General features: G+C 45.5%; 1 protein-coding gene across 2 annotated transcripts in view; it reads right to left on the reverse strand.

Moving 5' to 3' along the window:
* Window positions 1-19,037, reverse strand: part of P3H2 (prolyl 3-hydroxylase 2) — a 146,588-nt gene that overhangs the window by 76,935 nt on the left and 50,616 nt on the right. Inside the window, exon 1 of one of the 2 annotated variants that reach the window (XM_072618852.1) lies at window positions 5,490-7,393. The exons of the other annotated variant lie outside the window; for it this stretch is intronic. Coding sequence (XP_072474953.1) covers window positions 5,490-5,537 — 48 coding nt within the window. The 5' untranslated portion in view covers window positions 5,538-7,393. Of the gene's footprint in view, window positions 1-5,489; window positions 7,394-19,037 lie in introns of those variants that run through there. 2 annotated transcript variants of the gene reach the window in all.

Consider the following 19,037-nt stretch of genomic DNA (forward strand, 5'->3'; position numbering starts at 1 on the left):
GAGTCCAATGTCTCTATTCTAAGGCTGAGCGTATGCAGACAAAACAACACGAAGAAGACGTGGAGTGCGAGGGAAGTTGCTAGGGTAATTCCAAGAGGGCTCCCGTACAGTACCTGACTTTCAGTAGAATTTCCCTTGAGATAAGAGTAAGCACCAGGGGGAAATAAGTTGCTGATGACAATAACAAGAAACATTCACACCCAATGCTGTGATCACTGTGGGGCTCTCTCTCATTTTCTCAATTCAGGGAGGCCAAGTTCATGGCCCGCTTAATCCCAAAGGAAAGAGATGAAGAAGTCCTCCTTTCCCCTCCCTGAAGCAGATGGCTAAGACTGTGTTAACACTGCTTACATGGCCAGATCCAATAGATGGGTTGTTTTATTTGGTGGAACTGCTCCCCTGCCCTTTTTAAAAAATGATTATTCTTTATTTTAAGGGATGACTATTTGGAGGACAGGTGGCAGGGAGGGCTGGGGGTATGTTGGGAACTGAAGCTGACTTAAGAAGAAAAGGCATTAATTAAATATTTAAAAGAGAGAGGAAGCATGTGAATTAGTATAGACATGTGGATCTGGACCTATTAACTTATTTTTGAATTAGTTTGTTTAAAAAAATAAACAGATGGACAGTCCCCAAAATGCTTCAGAAAGGAAAACCCTCAGCTAGTGGACGGGCCATCAGATGGTGCATTCTCAAGATGTTTCCAAAACCCAAACCAAGAAGTCATTAATCATTATTAATGGGAATGTTCTTCCCCAGATGATTACTCCTTTCTTTCCATTAATCATGACCTCCATATATGACCTACTCACTTCAGCAAAAGCATTAAGCAGAAAAAACACCCTGGAGCCCAGAGACGAAGATCTCTAAAGGAGACCCCACAAACACCTCTTGGCTCCTTTTAGCCAAAGGGCCATTTTGCTCTGTGTGTGATTGGCCCAAAGTTAGCAGAGTTCTCTCCATGGGAATACTTCATTGTGAGTGACCAATGGAGCTGCAGGGAGAAGGTGATGCCCCTCATTTGATAGATGATTAAGCCTGGATTAGTGTTCAAAAGACATACCAGGGCTTCCTGTACCATAGTTCAAAGTCTAAGACACTGCTCCTCAAAATGGATCTTTCCTGGATATGGCAGAGAATACGACTGGGGGCCATTGGGTTACAGGTAGAAAGGATCTGGATTTGGAGTACAAGGACCTGGGTTCAAATCCCACTTCTGTCATTTATTGCAAGTGTGAACTTGGTGAAGTCACTTAACCTCTGGAGGGGGTCTCAGTTTCCTCAACCATAAAATGGGAGAGTTGGATTAGATGATTCCTGATGATTCCCTACCATCTCTAAATCTATGGTTCAATAATTGGTACAGAACTTGGCACACAGTTAACACTTAATAGATGCTTTTCCATTCACCTTGTGAGCCTAATAAAACCATCCCAATATCTTCCTGCCATTGCTCTTCATCCTTTCCTCCAGCTCTTTAATTTCTCCATGCCTCAGACTCGTCAATTTCTCTGTCTCTGTCTCTTTCCTTCCCCAAGGTTCTATGCTCTTTCTCCTCCCTACACTTTCCTTTGTCCCTAAGTTCAAGTGTTGAACTTCCTGCCTTGGTTTTCAGGAGCCTCAACAACCTGCCAGTGACCCACTTTCCATCCTTCTTGCATATCCTTTCCCAAGGTTTGAATCAAGCAGGACTAATTGCTCCTTCCCAAACACCCCTAGACTTTCTTGGTCCCACTCTTTTACTCAGGGATGGTTGAAAGATCTCATGAAGAGGAAAGGCTATCCACATGGGCAGATGTCACAACGAGTTGTCCTTCTAAGGACACCACCTGATAAAGCCATGCTCTTTTGAGAGCAGAAATATTTATCTCAGGAATTTGCTAAATTAAACCCAGAAAGAAAAGAAGAGACTTTCCCTCGACTCCGTTTGTCCCAGTTCTCTGAACCATCTAAACAGCCAAAGAGAGGTAGCTTCCAATTATACATATGAGGTTATTTTTTTAAATTACTTCTCATTGCCCCTGAAATATAGCGCCCTCTTTCCTATCACTGCCTTTACGCTAGCTGGTCTCCATGCCAGGATGACTCTGCATGCTTTCCTCTGCTTCTTTAATCCTTTGTCATCTCTCCTACACAAGCATTTCCTGATTATCCCTCAAAAAAAATCTAGTGCCCCCAAATATCATATATTTATTCCACATGCACATATTATATACACTTACATGTCTACAAGTTACTTCCCTCGACAGAATGTAAGATTCTTGAGGGCAGGGATTCTCTTAGTTCTATCCCCATACCTAGGAAAATGTTGACACATAATTCACCCTAAAGAAATGTTTGAGTACTGGCTGGTCTAGCATAAAAAGATGGTGTTGTTGTAATTTGAAGAGAACTGGACATGAATTAGACTGAAGTGAGGCAGGATTGTACAAAGTCATCAGCCTCACTCTCTCTTTCAGAGTCATCAAAGTTCAATGGAAAAACAAAAGTCAGAATGAACAGTGACGACCCGGGATACAGTGGCTGACCTTGGCGTCATTGTCTTTGATGTTTAATCAAGCTCTAAGTGCTCCCCAGTGCCTGCTTTAGCAGTCTTCTTGGCTGTTGGATGAAATTGTTCTCATCCACCTATTCTAACAGGGAAAGTCTTCCCATGCTTGGGACAGACACACCAGTATCTCACCCACAGGTCTGAGATCTGTTAGTTACCCTTAACCTGATCTAGCCTGTTGGCCAGAATGGTTTATTGGGGTGTGGCCACTCCTCATATCTTCTCAGAGTCACAGATTAGAGTTGGGTGCAAAGTGGACACCAAAGGTGGACAAGCAGCACTGAAAAGGGCTCAGTGACCTTCACACCAGAGGGATTAGTCTTCCCTGAACACTCCAAGCAAAATGGTATGGTGTATATAGAACACTTCACTTTAAGTCAATCAGACTTTGGTTCAACCCCAACCTTCAGCATGACTGGTCAAGTCATTAGCTTCCACGGAGCTCTGTTCCCTTCTCTTTAAAATGAGAGAGTCAGAGCTGATGATCTCTCAGGTGCCTTCCACCTCTAAGTCTATGGTCTTATGATATCATGAATCTCTGATGGATTGATGTGCTTCAGAAACTCACTCTGTCTTCTTGAAGCTGGTGATACAATTGGGCAAGTAAAACATAATTGTTGGATGAATGAAGGACGAAGAAGTCACATGACAAAAGTCCAGGTAAAGGCTTTCTCCACAGAAATAGAGGATCCTTGGAAATGAAGCTAAAATAGAATTGTAAGGGCTTCATTCACTGCCAGTCGTTTGTTGTCATGCAATTTAATTCAGTTACAGAGGAATTAAACCTTTCGCCCTAGCATCCTGAAATGCGAAATCAGAGGTGGAAACGAAGGCGATCCAGTTCAACTATCAAGGTACTTTCAATAACTAAAAAGTAATTCCCAACCAAAAGAATGTTGTTTTAATTTTTTTTCCAAAGCAAGTTTTCTCTTCCTTTTAAATTTAAGTCATCAAAAGAAGATTAAAAAATTGACCCCTTGGAAAATTCCTGGGCCTTGCTGTCACCAGTTTTGGGGGAAAATAACAAGAATTTAAAGTGGAAACCAAAAAAAACTCCCCAAACTGGGAATTCTTGTAAGCTACTTAAACAAATGTTACTTTAGAATCATTTTGCCTCCCCCAGAGGTTATTTGCCAGCTTTCATCCCACAGTGAATTCTTGAATCCATCAAGAATGGGAGTTTAATCAGCCAAATGCTGAAGGAGACATCTTCAGCTGTGGAGGAGGATGGCAAATTTGTGAGAACAAGGACGTTTGCACTAAGTCCATGGGACTGCCATTCAGAAAGGTTAGCTCAGCCCCTTGTAACTCTGGCAGCACAAGATTCTGGAGAAGGCTTCTCTCATGGGAGAAGCAGGCCTTTGCAGGCCAGGTCTCTCCTCTTGAAAGCAGACATGCCAAAGAAGGAAAGAGAAAAGAAAAAACAGAGAGGACTAACCAGAAAAATGTCACATTTGATTCTATCCCATTACAACCTGACACATTCTAGCTAAGAAACTTTCGGTGTAAGAAATGCCCCCAAGGAGGTCTTTAACTTTCTCAATGGCCTCAGGGGAACATGGAATCCACTGAAAGAGACCTTACTAAATGGACCTTTGGTGGTTTTAGGGGTGGAGCTTCCTACACAATGGAAGAGTCAGAGTCATTACATTAAGCTGGTGAGTGTAAAGTTAGCATAGATGCCGCCCTATAGCTGGGCTGGACTACAGATGGTGGCTGTGTTGATGTTCACTGGAGTTCGGGCTGGCACCTATTCCTTTAGGCTGATCCCCAATATGGGAGAGAGCTGCTACCAGCCAAGATGTGGCAGTACCAGGCAGCCTAAATCACAACCCCTTCCTTCCCCTATAGCATTGACCCCCATGTCCTTAAATTTTCTTTCGCTCCCAGTCATCTCTATCCAAGATCTAGAAGAGGGACACACAGTGGATATGCTGCTCATCCTTTCATGTAACAGGAGGTGGGAACAAAATTGGCAATGCCCCAACCTCCACTATGCTAGAAAGAACATTTTGTCAAATGATCTTTTAGAGGTCACTGATCTTTGAACTAAAGGTTCCCCAAGCCTTCTTTAAAACCATATTTAACTGTATCAGTTGTGTGTGCTAGATCATATAACACATTTTTCATCATGCTCACCGGTGAGCAAGATTGAGACAGAGAATGAATTTGCATCCAGTTTCAAGAAGAGCATGGACTTTTGGTGACAAATGAGCCAGGAATGTAGGCTTCACAATCAAGAAACATTAGGCTTACCTTACAATAAAGCAAGAAAAAAGAAACTTGTGATCGTGTTTGTTTCTCAATATGGGTCAACAACATATTAATCCACATGCATTCATTAAGCACCTACCATTTTTCAGTAACTGTTAGAAGCATGAAAGGAAAACATGAGGAGATCCCCAACTTTCACCCCAAGATGCACCAGAAGCTAAAGACCTCCCATCTTTCTTATTTGCTGGCTCTGCATAATCCTTGGAACTACATCTGTTGTGGCGTCTTCTAACTCTCAGATTCCAGGACTCTGTGATTCTGGGACAGCTTGCTCAATATAAGACACCAAGGAATACTGCATGAATTTAGACTGCCTTAAGGAAACAGAGTGAGGGCTCGGTTGGACGTTGTTTTTGTATTTCCAGCATTGGGTTCAGTGCCTAGAGCACAGTGAGTGGTTATTAAATGCTAAAGTGGAGATACATGGCACCACAGTGCCTGGAGCACTTGGCCTAGGATCAGGAAGACCTGAGTTCAAGTGTGGCCTCAGACACTGGCTGTGTGACTCTGGGCAAGTCACTTAACCTCTACGTGCTTCAGTTTCCTCAGCAAAAGGAGCATCTGTAGTATTGTATCTACCTTGCAGGGTTGGCATGAGGATCAAATGGGATAAACAGTGCTATATAAATATCATCGTGTATATTATTGTCACTGTTAGTCATACCTCTGGAGTATTCTGTTCACTGCTGACATCACATTTTAGGAAAGTCATTGATAAAGCAGGATTGCATCCCCAGAAGGGTCACCATGCCATAGGAGGATCAGCTGCAGGACCAAAGATGTTTAGAAGACAAAATTTGAGTAGAGAGCCATTTCTACAGCCATATTCAAGAGTCTGAAGGTTTGTCACATAGAAGAATTAATCTGACTCTGCTTGAGCCTAGAAGGCAGAACTAGAGACACGGATGGCAGCCCCAAATAAGATGACTGGGCTGGATGATGCAAAGAAAGTTTTCCTAAAAGTCACAACTGCCCCAAAGTGGAATGGTTTACCTCTAAAAGTAGTGAGCTTCCCAACACCGAAGGTCTTCAAGTGAAGTTTGAATGGTCTGTATTAAAAAGGGAATATTTTGTTCCACTCTAGGTGATGGCTTCTGTGGTCCCTCCCAACTATGAATATGTGATTCAGTGAAAATGTACAGTACATTCTGGTTTAGGAGCCCTGGTCAGATGCCAAGGACAACCCCCCCTCCTCTTATTTTCCTGAATCCCCTCAAGGCCAGCATGCATATACATAAAACATCCAGTGATTGCATTTCAAGGGTAGAGACTGACAACAAGCGCTGGGCACAGCTGGCATTTTTCAGAGGATGGCTCATGTTCTTTTCAAGGAAGTGAAAACTGACCTTGCAGGAGCTGGAGCAGTGATTGGGAATGAACTTGGACTCCTGATCTCAAGGAACAAGACTCAAGGGGGAAGGCAGAAGATGGATGAAGAACAGGTGGTCCTCTTGATCAGCCTCTGTGATTCTCGATTTGAATTTCTGTTTAGTCACTTAGAACGATGGTTTCTCAAAAACAGAGAACCAGACAGAGAAACAGATGATAGATAAATAGACAGACAGACAGATAGACCTGTAAATAGATAGCTAGATAAACAGGCAAACAGATGATAAGCAGAAAGATAGACAGACAGATAATAATACTGGAAAAGTTCCAGATTTAAAACAGAAGCCTAGTAAAAGAATTGTACGTGAATTTAAAATGTTCTGGTTTTAAAGACAATGTAACCATTTCAATTCATGTTTGAAACAAACCTCTCTAATCTTTAATTCCCTTTCCCTGTTCCAAATGACATCTGGAAAGATGGATAGAAGAAAGGCAGGATGGAAAGAGGACACCAGCGATAGAATCCAAGGGGAGTGAGGGAATTCTTTTCTAATACATAGCGAATCCTGGCCCTAGAAGGCACCTTGACCTGGCCTGACTATGCCTTTTACCTGTAGGGAGGATGGCCACTCTACCCTCTAGGCCAGGTGGGCTGAGGTTGCTCCAGGCACAGCGGCAGTGGTTGGTGCAGCAAGATTGCTGGCTCTGAAAGCACAGGACCTGCATTTCATCCTGTTTCTTAATCCTTCTTCCCTTTGTGACCTCAGATAAGTCACTTCTCTTCTGTGGTCCTCAGTTGGCTCATCTATTAATCCAGGGAGTTGGACCAGCTGGCCTCCAAGGTCCTTTCCCGATCTGGCAATCCGTGATGATACAGATTCCTTTATATTTCTGTCCTTTCCCATCCCATGCTTGTCTGTCACCTAGACTTCTTTCAGGGAAGTCCCTCCCCCCTTCCCTGTGCTTTACAGCTCTCCCACTGATCTCCTCAGTGTGGGATGTCAGCCTTTTAGTGTGTATTGTAGTGCATTTTTATAGGAAGGATGCTCGGCTTCTATATTTATGGAAGAGCTGAAACCCAGGCAAACACACACTCACACATGTGGACATGCCAGAAAATGAGGAGAAAAGTCGACTCACTGACCCAGTGCCTAACAAAGGAATTGAACATCTCAACCACACTTGGTCTGTGCCAGCCAAACTCACTCAGCAATTTTTTTTTCCCCATCCAGGTAGAAAATGGGGCAGAAATTAATCAATTAACTAAGATTTATTTAACACTGTCATAGGTCAGCCACTTTGCTACACCACTGGGGATGACAAGACGCAAGTGAAACAATCTTTGTGCTCAGGGAGCTAGCAGGTCAGACAATATCTAGATAGGTAAGACTCATACACTCTAAACCTATTTAAGGAACAGGATGAGTCAGGAAAGGCTTCCTGCAGAAGGTGCACTTGAGCTCAACTTTGAAGCCAAAGGGAAGATTGGAGGAGGTCAGATTGGTGGTTGGTTGGTTGTTGGCCTTCATGCTTGAAAAGGACCAAAATGATATTGTTATGTTGGGGTCAAGGTACAGGGTGTCTAGTTCTAGCTGATCAGACCAAACCAAGCTTGCAAGGCTCTACCACAAATCAGGTACAAGCAACCTGTATGAACCTTAGTCAGGTTGTCAAGGGAGAGTCAACACCTTTACATCCAGGGCAAATAGTGAGGGTTCTTGAAAGGAAGCAAGTTCAAAAGAAGACAGGGTGTGGACAAGAGGAAGAGGCTAATTTCTGACTGCATCCATCCAGACTCCTCTTAGCAATGAGGCCATCCATAATGGCTCTAAGATCGCTGACTCTGCTAAGCAAAGTCAACTCTCACTTCCACTGTCCTTCCAGCCAGCAAACATCTGCAAACCATCAGGAAGAGCATAGGATGAGTTGAACAGGGATGACCAAGAGGCTGTCAGTGCCAGCTCGTGGTTACAAATGTCTAATATGAGAATTGGGAGGCAGGGTCAGCACTCTGTAGAACACAGAAAACCCACTGGCTCTTGAGTGCTAGGACTACCTCCAATGGAGGCCAATCCATTGCCAGGGATGCTGCTCTCCCTTCTAACCCCTTGCTAGGAACAGCACAGATCTATGTCCTTGCATTTGTCTGCTTGTGTGACATGGGGATAAAGGAGGAAAGCTGCCCTGAACCATTTCAATTCATATTTCAAACAAACCTCTCTAATCTCCAATTCCCATTCCCTGTTCCAAACAGCATCTGGAAAGATGGATGGAAGAAAGGCACAATGGAAAGAGGACACAATAGCTGCAGCCTGGGTTTCACATTGACAGAGAGAACATAACCTCCCAAAGATGGAAAAAAAAACCCCACATTCAGGAAGCATGGTGTGTCCTTGGATGGGGCTGGAACAGGAAGGAGGCCTCTTGTAAGTGGAAAACATGTCCTCTAGTGGCTTGCTAAAGGCCTGTATAGGTTACCTTCTAAGTTCAACTGTTGTGGACGGAAAGGACGGGAACATCCAGTGACCCACATTGCCAGTGGCTGCGTGCAGCAGAGAAGAACCTCTGAAACTAACCTTTCTCTCCGCTGAGGAGCTGGAAGGCATAGATACAGGGATTGCATATGTCCCAGGGTATAGATACAGGGAGCTCTCAGGACAGACTGGAGACCAAGCAGCATGGCAGAACTCCTAAGGCTAGAGTCAGAAGGCCTGGATTCAAATCTCCCCTCTGTCACCAAAACACTTGACTACATGTCCTCATCTGTACAATAGGAGTTAAACTAAGTGAGTTCAGATTTCTTCAGGCTAGAGAATCAATGATAAAAGTGCCATTGCCTTTTTGGCTCTAAGAGCCAGTCAAATTTCCAGCTAATCTCAGAGGTGTGGGCAACAAGAGTGGGTGACTTCTGGAGGTGACGCACCAATGAGCCAAAGAACCTCCTACTTCTCCAACAACTCACAAAACTAGAGCAGTCCCCACGGGAGCTAGAAGAGAGGATTTTTTCCTAATTGAGTTTTACTGATGACTTTTGTATCACAGTCATTTCTGCAAATTCCTCCATGTACACACACACACACACACACACACACACACACACACACACACATACACACCTTGTAAGGAAGAACAGCGAGTGGGTACAAGCACCTGAGACAGAGCAGGGCTTCCTCTGATGCCAGCTCCAACATATGTTCCACTAGCTCTCTGCTCACCAGGACCCCTGTGGTCCTTATGTTTTAGCTTAGTTCGAGTGACTTCACTTTCACTGACAATGGTTTCACCATTGGGCACATGCTTTTGCCTGGTTACAGGCATCTCCTTAGCTCAAACTGTGGCCTTGACAAAGACTTGCTGCTGTCTACACTGAGTTCTCTTTTCCTGGAAAGGAGACCCCAGGGGAATGGTGGAGAAGGGTTCTCCCCAGGCCAAGTCACTGGGATGCTTCTAATCAGAGATCAAAGCCTTTGGCTAAGGATGCAGAGGGCTGGACTAGGATGTACTCTGGGGAAGGGCCTAGAATGCATACTGTGGAGAGCCACTGTCCATCCACCGCATGGCCCATCGATAGCCCAGGCCTCCCCTCGCCCTCTCCCCCCATCCAAGACTAGGAATGAGCCTTTGGAAAATGTGACCTCACCTCCAGGGTAACTTGAGTTCATTTGTAACAGAGACATAGGCAGACTGCAGTTCTGGCTGGTTAGGGTGAGGGTTGAGTGGAGGAGGCTGAGACAGGAAGGACCATGGGCTCCAAAGGCAGGCAGTGTGAACACGGCCCATAAATCTTCTCCCCTCCCCATCCCTGTACACAGTAGAAGAGGCTCTGGGCTCTGTTTCCAGGCCTTTGAGGCCTCCTGCATTTCACTTCCCATTAGGAAAGCCCATTATCAGCCTAGTCTAATGTCTGAACGTGTAATAAATCTAACAGAATGAACGGACGCCTATGTATCTGCCCAGAAAACAAGCATTTTCACTTAAGAAATGCATTTGAACTCATTAACACATTCCAGGAAAGGAAACTCGGTAGAGTGGGAAAGACCACTTTCACTCAAATACCAAGTGTGCCATACTCATTAGTGATGGGGTAGGGGACAAATCATTTAACTCACTGCTACTCATTTTCGTCATATGGGAAGTGGGGTTAATAACAAATCCCTAGTCTACCCAACTTCCAGGGTGTCTGTGAAGGCAATGAATTGAAAATCTTGAAATACTACAGAATTGGGAATTATTTCTATTCCCAGGGGAAAATAAAAACAGTAAATGAAAATCACCTGAAGCTGGAGTTCCCTGAAAAAAGTCAGAGCCCCTAGTGGGACTGACTCACAGGGTAAATGAGTACACCAGGCTTCAGTAGGTGGCTGTGGCCAGTGGCTGGATTCGGCCTTCAGAGTGACCATGAGCTGTGCTTGGGGCACACACCTAGGAAGGCATCAGTGCATTAGAAGCATAGCTGGGGTGACCCAGAGCACTGGCATTGTCCACAGTCACCTGCCCGCATCACCCTCCCTTCTAAAGCTTCCTTGTGCCTCCTTTGAATGTTCCGTGTATGGATGTGTGTATGCAGGCATGTACGTTGCAGTGCAATGTCCTTGTTGGCAGAGTCTACTTTGTTCACTGTCCTGGTGGCCTTAGGCCCCAGCCCAGCTGGAGGAGGTCTTGCTGGACTTGTGTCTTTACTCATCTCTATTAGCCAACACTCCAAGCAGGCCCTTGTGAGCCTCTTCTCACCCATCAGAACTCAACTGAACCATCCAATATACCAACATAGGTGCATAGGCCCTCGGGTTAGGAGTTACCGAGTGGGCACTTCTCTCAGATCTGGTTGATGTGCTCTCTATCCAAACTCCCTTGGCACGTCCCTGCCTGTTCCGCTTTGGTAAGTATGCTCCCCCCTCCAGAACGCATCCATTTCTCCTCGCCCCTCCCCCCTTGGGTTCCTGCCCAGCCCAGAGGGCATCTCCCTACCCAGGGAAGTCCACTGATCAGTGAGCTTTTCCTGCCCAGAGCTGCAGGAGGGGTTTCTCTCTGAGTCTCTCTCAGCACATCCTTCAATGCAAAGCTGCTGGCTGCCAGGTCCGGGTTCATCAACCCCACCCCAGACCCTTGGCTGTCACTGGAGGAGCCCAAAGCTCCCCTGGAATGTGTCTTTCCATCCCTCTCAGGGACCAGCCCAGAGCCGCAGGAGATCCTTGGCTGTTTAAGGAAGGGGACTCTGGTCTCTTTAACAGAGACAGACTCAGCAAGTCCTCAGGCCTGGGACTCAAGCTCTCCCTTGGGGGAAGGGACTGTTTTACCTTTCTTGGTATGCGCAGCAAATACCACAGTGCCTGACACCCAGTAGGAACCTAATAAATGTTTATTTACTTGTCACAGGAGCTCATCTAGGACAGAGGGGGGAGAGAGAAGGGGAGAGGGAAGGAGAGGGAAGGAGAGGGAAGGGGGAGAGGGAGGGAGGTCTCTTGGGCTGGATGAGCCCAGATCTAGTCAGTTAATGAGAGACCTCAGCACAGCTCACAGTGTCCTTTCTGAAGGGGAAGAGATGGGGGAGGGGGGAAGGAAATCAGTTTTCATATAGGACCAATTATGTTCCAGGCACACTACTTAGTACTTAACAAAAACATCTTCTCATTGATCCTCCAAACATCTGTGAGGGAGGGGCCGTTCTTACCCCATTTTAGAGCTGAAGAGGGAGCTGGAAGTAACTGAACTGCAGGGATGCAAATGAGGGAGAGAGAGAGACAGACAGACAGAGCAACAGAGAGAAAGAGACAGAAAAACAAAGATAGAGACACACAGAGAGACAGACAGAGAGACAGAGAAACAGAGGCACAAAGAGACACACAGAGACAGAGAGAAAGACAGAGAGAGTAGAAGACAGAAAGAGAGAGAGGGAGTGAGAGAGATCAAAGACAGAGAAACGGGGAAGGAGCACAATAAAGGCGGGGGGGGGGGGGACTCTTGGAATATCTATGGATAAGAGGAGAGCACGGACAAAGTCCTTCTAGAAGCAGCTGGCTCCACATGCAGTTCTGTCTCCAGGACAGCTAAGGGGATCACGTCCTGGCCCTAACGAATGAATGATGTCAGGCAAAGACCCCAGAAAAAGGTGGCAGAACCAAAGCAGCCTTCACTGTGCTTAGAGAAGAGTGAGGAGTTGGTCGGGTAGTGGAGGGTGGGGGCAGGGAGTCCTCCACAGGACCCAGCCAGGGCAGCCCCTCCCCCTGTCCCAGATGTCTGCCCTTTCCTGGCCCGGGGCCGGACAAGGGGCGCCATTTCCCATGAGTCACCCCCACCCCCACCGAGCCAGTGGCAATCTTGTTTTGATTCCAGACTCAGGATAACGGTTCAGGAAGCCTGGGACCCCTCTGGGAGCACACCGGGGTGTGATTTATTGGGGACAAGGGCAAAGCTGGAGAGCTGTGTAGGTCTCAGGAGGCACCCAGGAGTGTACCTCCACAGCTGGCCACTGGACGCCCAAGGAGGGCCTCTTCTCAGCCCCCAGCAGCCCTGCCCAGACCTCCCTTGTGATGCCGCCTCTGCAGGGGCAGGCAGCAGGCTCTAGCCTGAAGAGAATGAAAGCCCTGTGCTCGCGGAGGCCTGGAAAATCTGATCCTGTCCTATTCAGCCTCATTTTTCCTCATCCCAGTGGTCTCCTTGATCAGCTTCCAGACCCACTCATTTCCATTTTGTTTCCCCTTTCATCAAACTGACCTCCTCCTCCTTCCTTCCTACTCCTTCAAGGCTGTTGTAGACAAGAGAGAAACACAAGGCAGACCAGTGCTGGGGGGCCCTCTGACTCCCACTTTCTCTGTTCTTTCCCCACTGTGACCAGCACAGGCCTCAGGGACCCAAAGCATGCCAAAAGAGCATCGAGAAAATATTTACTTAAAAAAAGAGAAAATAACCCATTGGCATCATGGGGAGAAAAACGTGCTCCACTGCTCTCGGAGATGGAGATGGTGGTGACAAAATCATGACGTCTCCAAGTTCCAAGGTCAGAAAAAAGTGCAGGGAGGGTCAAGGGAAGGGGTCTGGGGGTACCTAAGAAATAGCTTAGGGCAAACAGAGAAGAAAAACATGCCAGTGCCTAGTTAGTGCTCAGCATACAGTAGGTGCTTAATGAATGTGCGCTGAATTAAATTGAAATGCAATTTCAGCTGTTCAGAGCCTTTACTGGGGTCCTGCTTCTGGAATCATGGCATTTCTCATCTTGGCCATTAGGAGAGGAGCCTTGAATTAAGGCACAGAGATGGGGGGAAGGGAGGGAGGGAGGAGGGGAGGCTTTCCTTCCCCAGCATCTCATGGCTAAATCGCTTCCCAAGGGACTCATAGAATTAGTTTGGTGTCTCTGCCTCTGGCAGAATCATAAATCTGTAAGCATATTTCTTCAAACTACAGAAAAAGGAAATGAAAGTAAACCAAGGCTCCTCCTTCCTCCAATCATGCCCCCCCCCCCCAAAAAACAAAGTAAAACCAACACTTGGCCCTGCAAAGCTCTGGGAAACAAGCTATTGAGAGAAGGCCTGAGCCTCCATTCCAATCTTCAGTTCACAGGTCTTCAACAGAAGGCAGGCACTAGTGGGGGCCCTCCCCTACTCAACCCCCAGACTCCCAGTTCTAGACCAAACTCTTGTGCCTGCAAAAGCAGGAGGCAGAGACTGGAGGAGGGACAGCAGTGAGAGCCTCTCCTGGCCTTGTTTGGGGTCCAGCTCAAGATAAGGACATCCAAAGGGAACCGGAGATGGAGGACAATGACCATGATGTTTCCTGGGTGAAAAGCTCAGTATTTCTGAGGTATCTGAGTGGAATGTAGTATAAGAAGACAAGAACAAGAATTTGTGCTTTCAGCATCCCCAGAATTCAAGCTTGGACTGCTGAGCCTCTAGGTTTGTATCTTCAGTATCCTGCCTGGTACTGAGAACATGTTTGTGGGTCCAGTAAAAACTGTGATTTCATCTATGTGGGGAACTTTCAGCATGGAAACTCCATCCCCAGATTCAGAAGAGCAACCAGTTCAGAACAGTCTTAGAGGTTGAGATTTGAACTCAAGACCAAGAGGACCTAAAGTGCAAGCTGGAGATGTGGCCAAGACACGATGGAGATTTCCGTTGCCCACCCCTGCCAGCTGTTATCATGATTCTGTCCCTCAGCTGCTCAGAAGGCTTCCCTCCACCTTTCCCCCCAGGCTGTCACTTCCTTCAGCGTCAGCTGTCTTCCTTCACTACTTTTTGTTTCCTTGTTCCTTTTCTTTTTTATCAATCTGTTTCCTCTACTTATGCATTACATGTGATCTCCATTTCCCATTTTCCAGTCTCATAACCCATCCCCAAAGCAGTCCATGACTCTTTGCCAGGCCACACATCTGATTCAGGTTCAGAAAACATCATCGTGTTGCCCATGGGCCCGGGAGACAGGGAAGGAGGCAATGTGAAGAGGAAAGTTCAGGTCCCATCAAGGTCCTCAGCTGCTGTCCATGCTCCCTTCTAAGGAGTCTGAAGGGAGCATGACCATTCTCTGACCCCCCCAATTCCACAGTGACTATCGATAAGCTGCTGTGTCTTGCTCTGCACCCACATCCTTCCCTCCCCCCCCTCCTCCGCCAAGTCATCCCACAGAAAATAGTGTCTGGGAAAGAGCCTAACCATGACTCAGAAGAAAGTCGAACTCAGTGGAATGGACAGATAGAGGTGAGGTTTGGGAGCACAGGAAGGGAACTCATTCTCCTAAAGTTTATTCTTTTTGATAAGCAAACGAAGGAAGCTTTTGAGTTGAGTGAAGTCTATTTTCAGTTGGCCTTATGGAAGCTGATAACATGAGGACAGTATGAAAAAATATTTTATGTTATCACAAAGGTTGGTCAAATATTTTAATAAAATGGACCATTTTACCAACTGATGGCAAGAATCGATGATCTTTTTTTTTCTTTCTTGAAGATCTCTATCCCACACTGAGTAATGGCAATAGGGCTCCTTATTCATCATATAAATCCTCAAACAGCAATGAAATTGATTTTATTCGATTACGTAAGGTTCTATGCTTAAATCTTCTGAATGACTCCAGTGGATCCCAGAAATGCAATCAGAATTGCAGTTGAAATTCTATGATTCAGATGTTTGTACCACTAAGAAATGGGATGTGTAGCATGATATAAGAAGGAAAAAGAGAGATAGAAGCACACACAGACAGACAAAGGGAGAGGGAGAGATAGTCAGACAGAGCTGGAGAAGCTGATTTCAAAGCCACCTCTGATTCTTCCTAATTGCATAACCAAGGACCAATCACTCAACCTCCCTTAAACCTAGGCAGCTTCCTAGGATGGATCTTCTACATTACTGATGGGTAGGAGCTGTCATGGTGAAGTGAATTAACACAATGATAAAATTCCGGTGATAACTAGTGGAAGGTAAACCTCCTGGGTGGGTAGGGAGTGCGGGGGAGGGAAAGGAAGTCCAGGTCAACTTGTTTCTAACAAGTGTGAGGTACAGTATTACTAATAAGGCACAAGGATGGATTTCCATGGGACCAGAGATTGGAAGTTAGAAGAGATCTCAGAGGGTATTGCCTCTTACCCTCCCCTCATTTTACAGATAGGGAAAATGAGGCATGGAGAGTCTAAGAGATTTGTCCAGAGTCGGGTAACTAGTCAGTATCAGAATTAGGATTTCGAACCACACTTCCCTGACACTAAGTGCAGCACATTGTCCATTATGCCACGTCTCTTATAAAGTCTTTCTCCCTTGTAAAAATGAATCCAAGGTAGTTAAATATATCATGCTTCTTCTACTCAGGATGTAGAGTAAGTCCTAACTGTGTCCCCACCACTGCCTCCCAAGACAACTTGTAAGAGTTTTGTGAAGTCATGACCTTTACCTTAAAAAACCATTAGGTAGAGCACCAAGAAATTAATTCAGGAGAGGCAGAAAGCAACTACTTGCAAAGGCTGCATTCCTTCCATCCCAAGAAAGACCTTGAGCCCTAGGATTATTAAAATATAAAATGAGAAATGGGTATAGATGTAGACTTAAGCATGCTCATTTATCAGCTTAGTTTCCCATCTTCCTGAGAAAAGGAAACTTAAATGCACTCAGAACGAACACACCATCTTATCATTGCCATTGTCCTCATCACTGACATTTCTGTAGGACTCACTACATTTCAGGTACTGTGCTACATGGTTTAGAAATATTATCTCCTTTGACCACACCTTTCCATCTCTTAGTTTTCCAAGTAAATCTGCCTCCTACTCAGCTATATGCTTTAGAGAGGGTTGGGGGGGGTGGGGAGTGACCTCCCCAAGCCTTTTCTGGGAGTTTTCAGGAAGCATTTAAGGAACATCTCACTTGGACTGCATTAGTCTGAGAGAGGAGGTCAGGAGAATGGAAACTCCTTGGGGTAGAAGGGGAGTTCGGGGGGGAGCTCACTTTGGTCTTTGTATTATTAATGACTATACCATAGGAGGCACTTAATAAATGCTCATTCTGTTCTGTTTGAACAGGTCATCAGCACAAAGCACTGGAACACCAAAGAGTTTGTAATGCCAACATTCTACCGGTGCTGCTGCATGACAGGGAGACATGATCTCACTCTTTCTGGTCTTTGGAAAATGGAAAATGAGTGTTATAGAGAGGACAGTGGAGAGGCCAGTGTTGGACATTAACAGCCTGTGACATATAACAAATGGTAACTTCAAAGAAAAATAGCACTAAAAGACGTCATGAAGGAATTGTATGATACTGAAAAAGATAATCTGATCCTGAGCCAAGGGCTGAGATGAGGCGTTCACTTAACATCTACACAGCATCAGAGGAGAGGCCTTCAGCATATTGGATGGACTCCTCGTAGTGAACTTAAGGAGGACAAGAGCAATGTTTACATAAGAATGGTGGACTGCTGGGAATACTTAACTGAGATCACTGATTCAATTTAGTAATGAGTATGTTAGGATGACATCGAATTTTCAGAGACAGTAGAGCCCCATCCAGAACTGGCATAACTAATGACATAGCCCTACCCCAGGAAGGCTGCATGGCTTCTGCGTGGCTCTCCATTCACCCGATGTTGGGCCTGACAGCCTAACTTGTGATCACAGAGCTGTGAGTATGCCCTCATCACATACAGTTTTCTAATCCCTGCATCTGCACAGATAGAATCTCTTCCAAGCGGGCGAGCCCCCCTTCACATATTCTCTTCTCCCATTAGAACATATGCTCCTTGAACATAGGAATTTTCTCCTTTGCTCTATTTGTATCCTCAGAATTTATCATAAGTATCTTCCTGAATGAAGGAATAAATTTAAAAAATGACTAAGTGCTTCCTCTATTTCAGGCACCATATGAAGTCGAGGATACAAACCCCAAATGCAAAGGCGATCCTTCCACTAGGGAACTTACCTTATAATGGGGAAGCCAAAACCTTCAGGAAGGACATTCCATAGGATGACTCACAGCCAGGAATGGCCGTGTTTGATTACTTTGACCAAAACAAGGGATAGAAAGGCAGAGGGAAGAACGTGGGGTTATATAGCATATGGCTGTGTGAGACCAAGCTGGTAAGAGCATGACCGAAGAACCTCGTGGAGGGTCTGGGAGCACAGCAGTATTATGAAGTCTCAGCAATTAGGAATACATGGTCCCAAAGAGAAAAGTGTCAGGTCCAAGGATGAGGAGAGGGATGTCTACCAACTATCCAGATGTTGGGAGCAGACAGACGCTGGGACATGAGGAGACTAGTAGAAAAGTCTAAGATAAACATCAAGTATGTGTGTGTGTGTGTGTGTGTGTGTGTGTGTGTGTGTGTGTGTGTGTGTGTGTATTTAGGAGGAAGCAGCATTCATTAAGCACTTACTACAGGCCAAGCATTGTGCTATTGGAGAGGAGACAAATTCCTCTTGCCTGTGAAACTGGTGACAAAAAAGCCCTGAAGGTCACCTTTAGCATTTGCCATGCTTCATCGCCCAGTCTGACACTAGGGTGCAGGAATTGGACAGTAAGGGTCAGCACCATTTTTCAAAAATGTGACAATTTATCAGTCTCACTGCAAATCAAATCCATATCATCTTGTTCATATTTGAACAAACTTTAAAATAAAAAGGTGCCTGGTAGAGTGATTTACCCCCCTTTTCCACTGAAATCAATTCCATTTAATTTAGCAAAAGAAATTTTAAGTACTGTCTACACACCTGGCACTGAGCTACATGGAAAGGGGAGGAAGTTACAGTGACAAAGAAGCTTTCATTTTACTGGGGACAATATAATATGTACACATACAAGTAAAAACAAGATGTACACCAAATAGCTGTCTATAAGTCTTAATTACAAAGTAATGTGAGGGAAGGAACCAAGAGGAAAGCTGAAGGCAAGGAAGAGGGACCTCTTCTTGAGCTATGAAGGACATCCCAGGGTTCTAAAGGCACCCATAAGGTAGGAAGGCATTTCTAGCATTGGGATAAACTATGGAAAATCCAGAGATGAAAGATGGAAGGTTGTTACAAAGAACAGAAAGGTCAGTGTGGTTGGAAGGGAGGTGGTATGTATGGCAGTGATGTGTCAAATGGCTGGAGAGGTAGCCTGGAGCCAGATTGCGATGGACTTGGGAGGCCAAAGAGAAATATTCAACTGATTCTAGAGACAATAAAGAGGGATGGAAGAGCAAATGCAGGCTTGGGAGCCTGGGCACATCTGTCCTTTAAGAATGACACTGGGAGACGAGAGGATCTTCCTGAATGAGTCAAGGAAATGGGTGGGGAACTCCATCCAAATGGCTTTGAATAGGTCCAAATGACATCAGGTTGGGACTTCTGCTGATCTCACTTTTGTTTCTTCATGTGATTGATGGTTAAACTTTGCACTGGTGTCTAGAAGGGGAAGATTGGTCAGTTGGT

Source organism: Notamacropus eugenii, chromosome 6 (assembly GCF_028372415.1).
Source record: "Notamacropus eugenii isolate mMacEug1 chromosome 6, mMacEug1.pri_v2, whole genome shotgun sequence".
In the NCBI taxonomy this organism is placed as follows: domain Eukaryota; kingdom Metazoa; phylum Chordata; class Mammalia; order Diprotodontia; family Macropodidae; genus Notamacropus; species Notamacropus eugenii.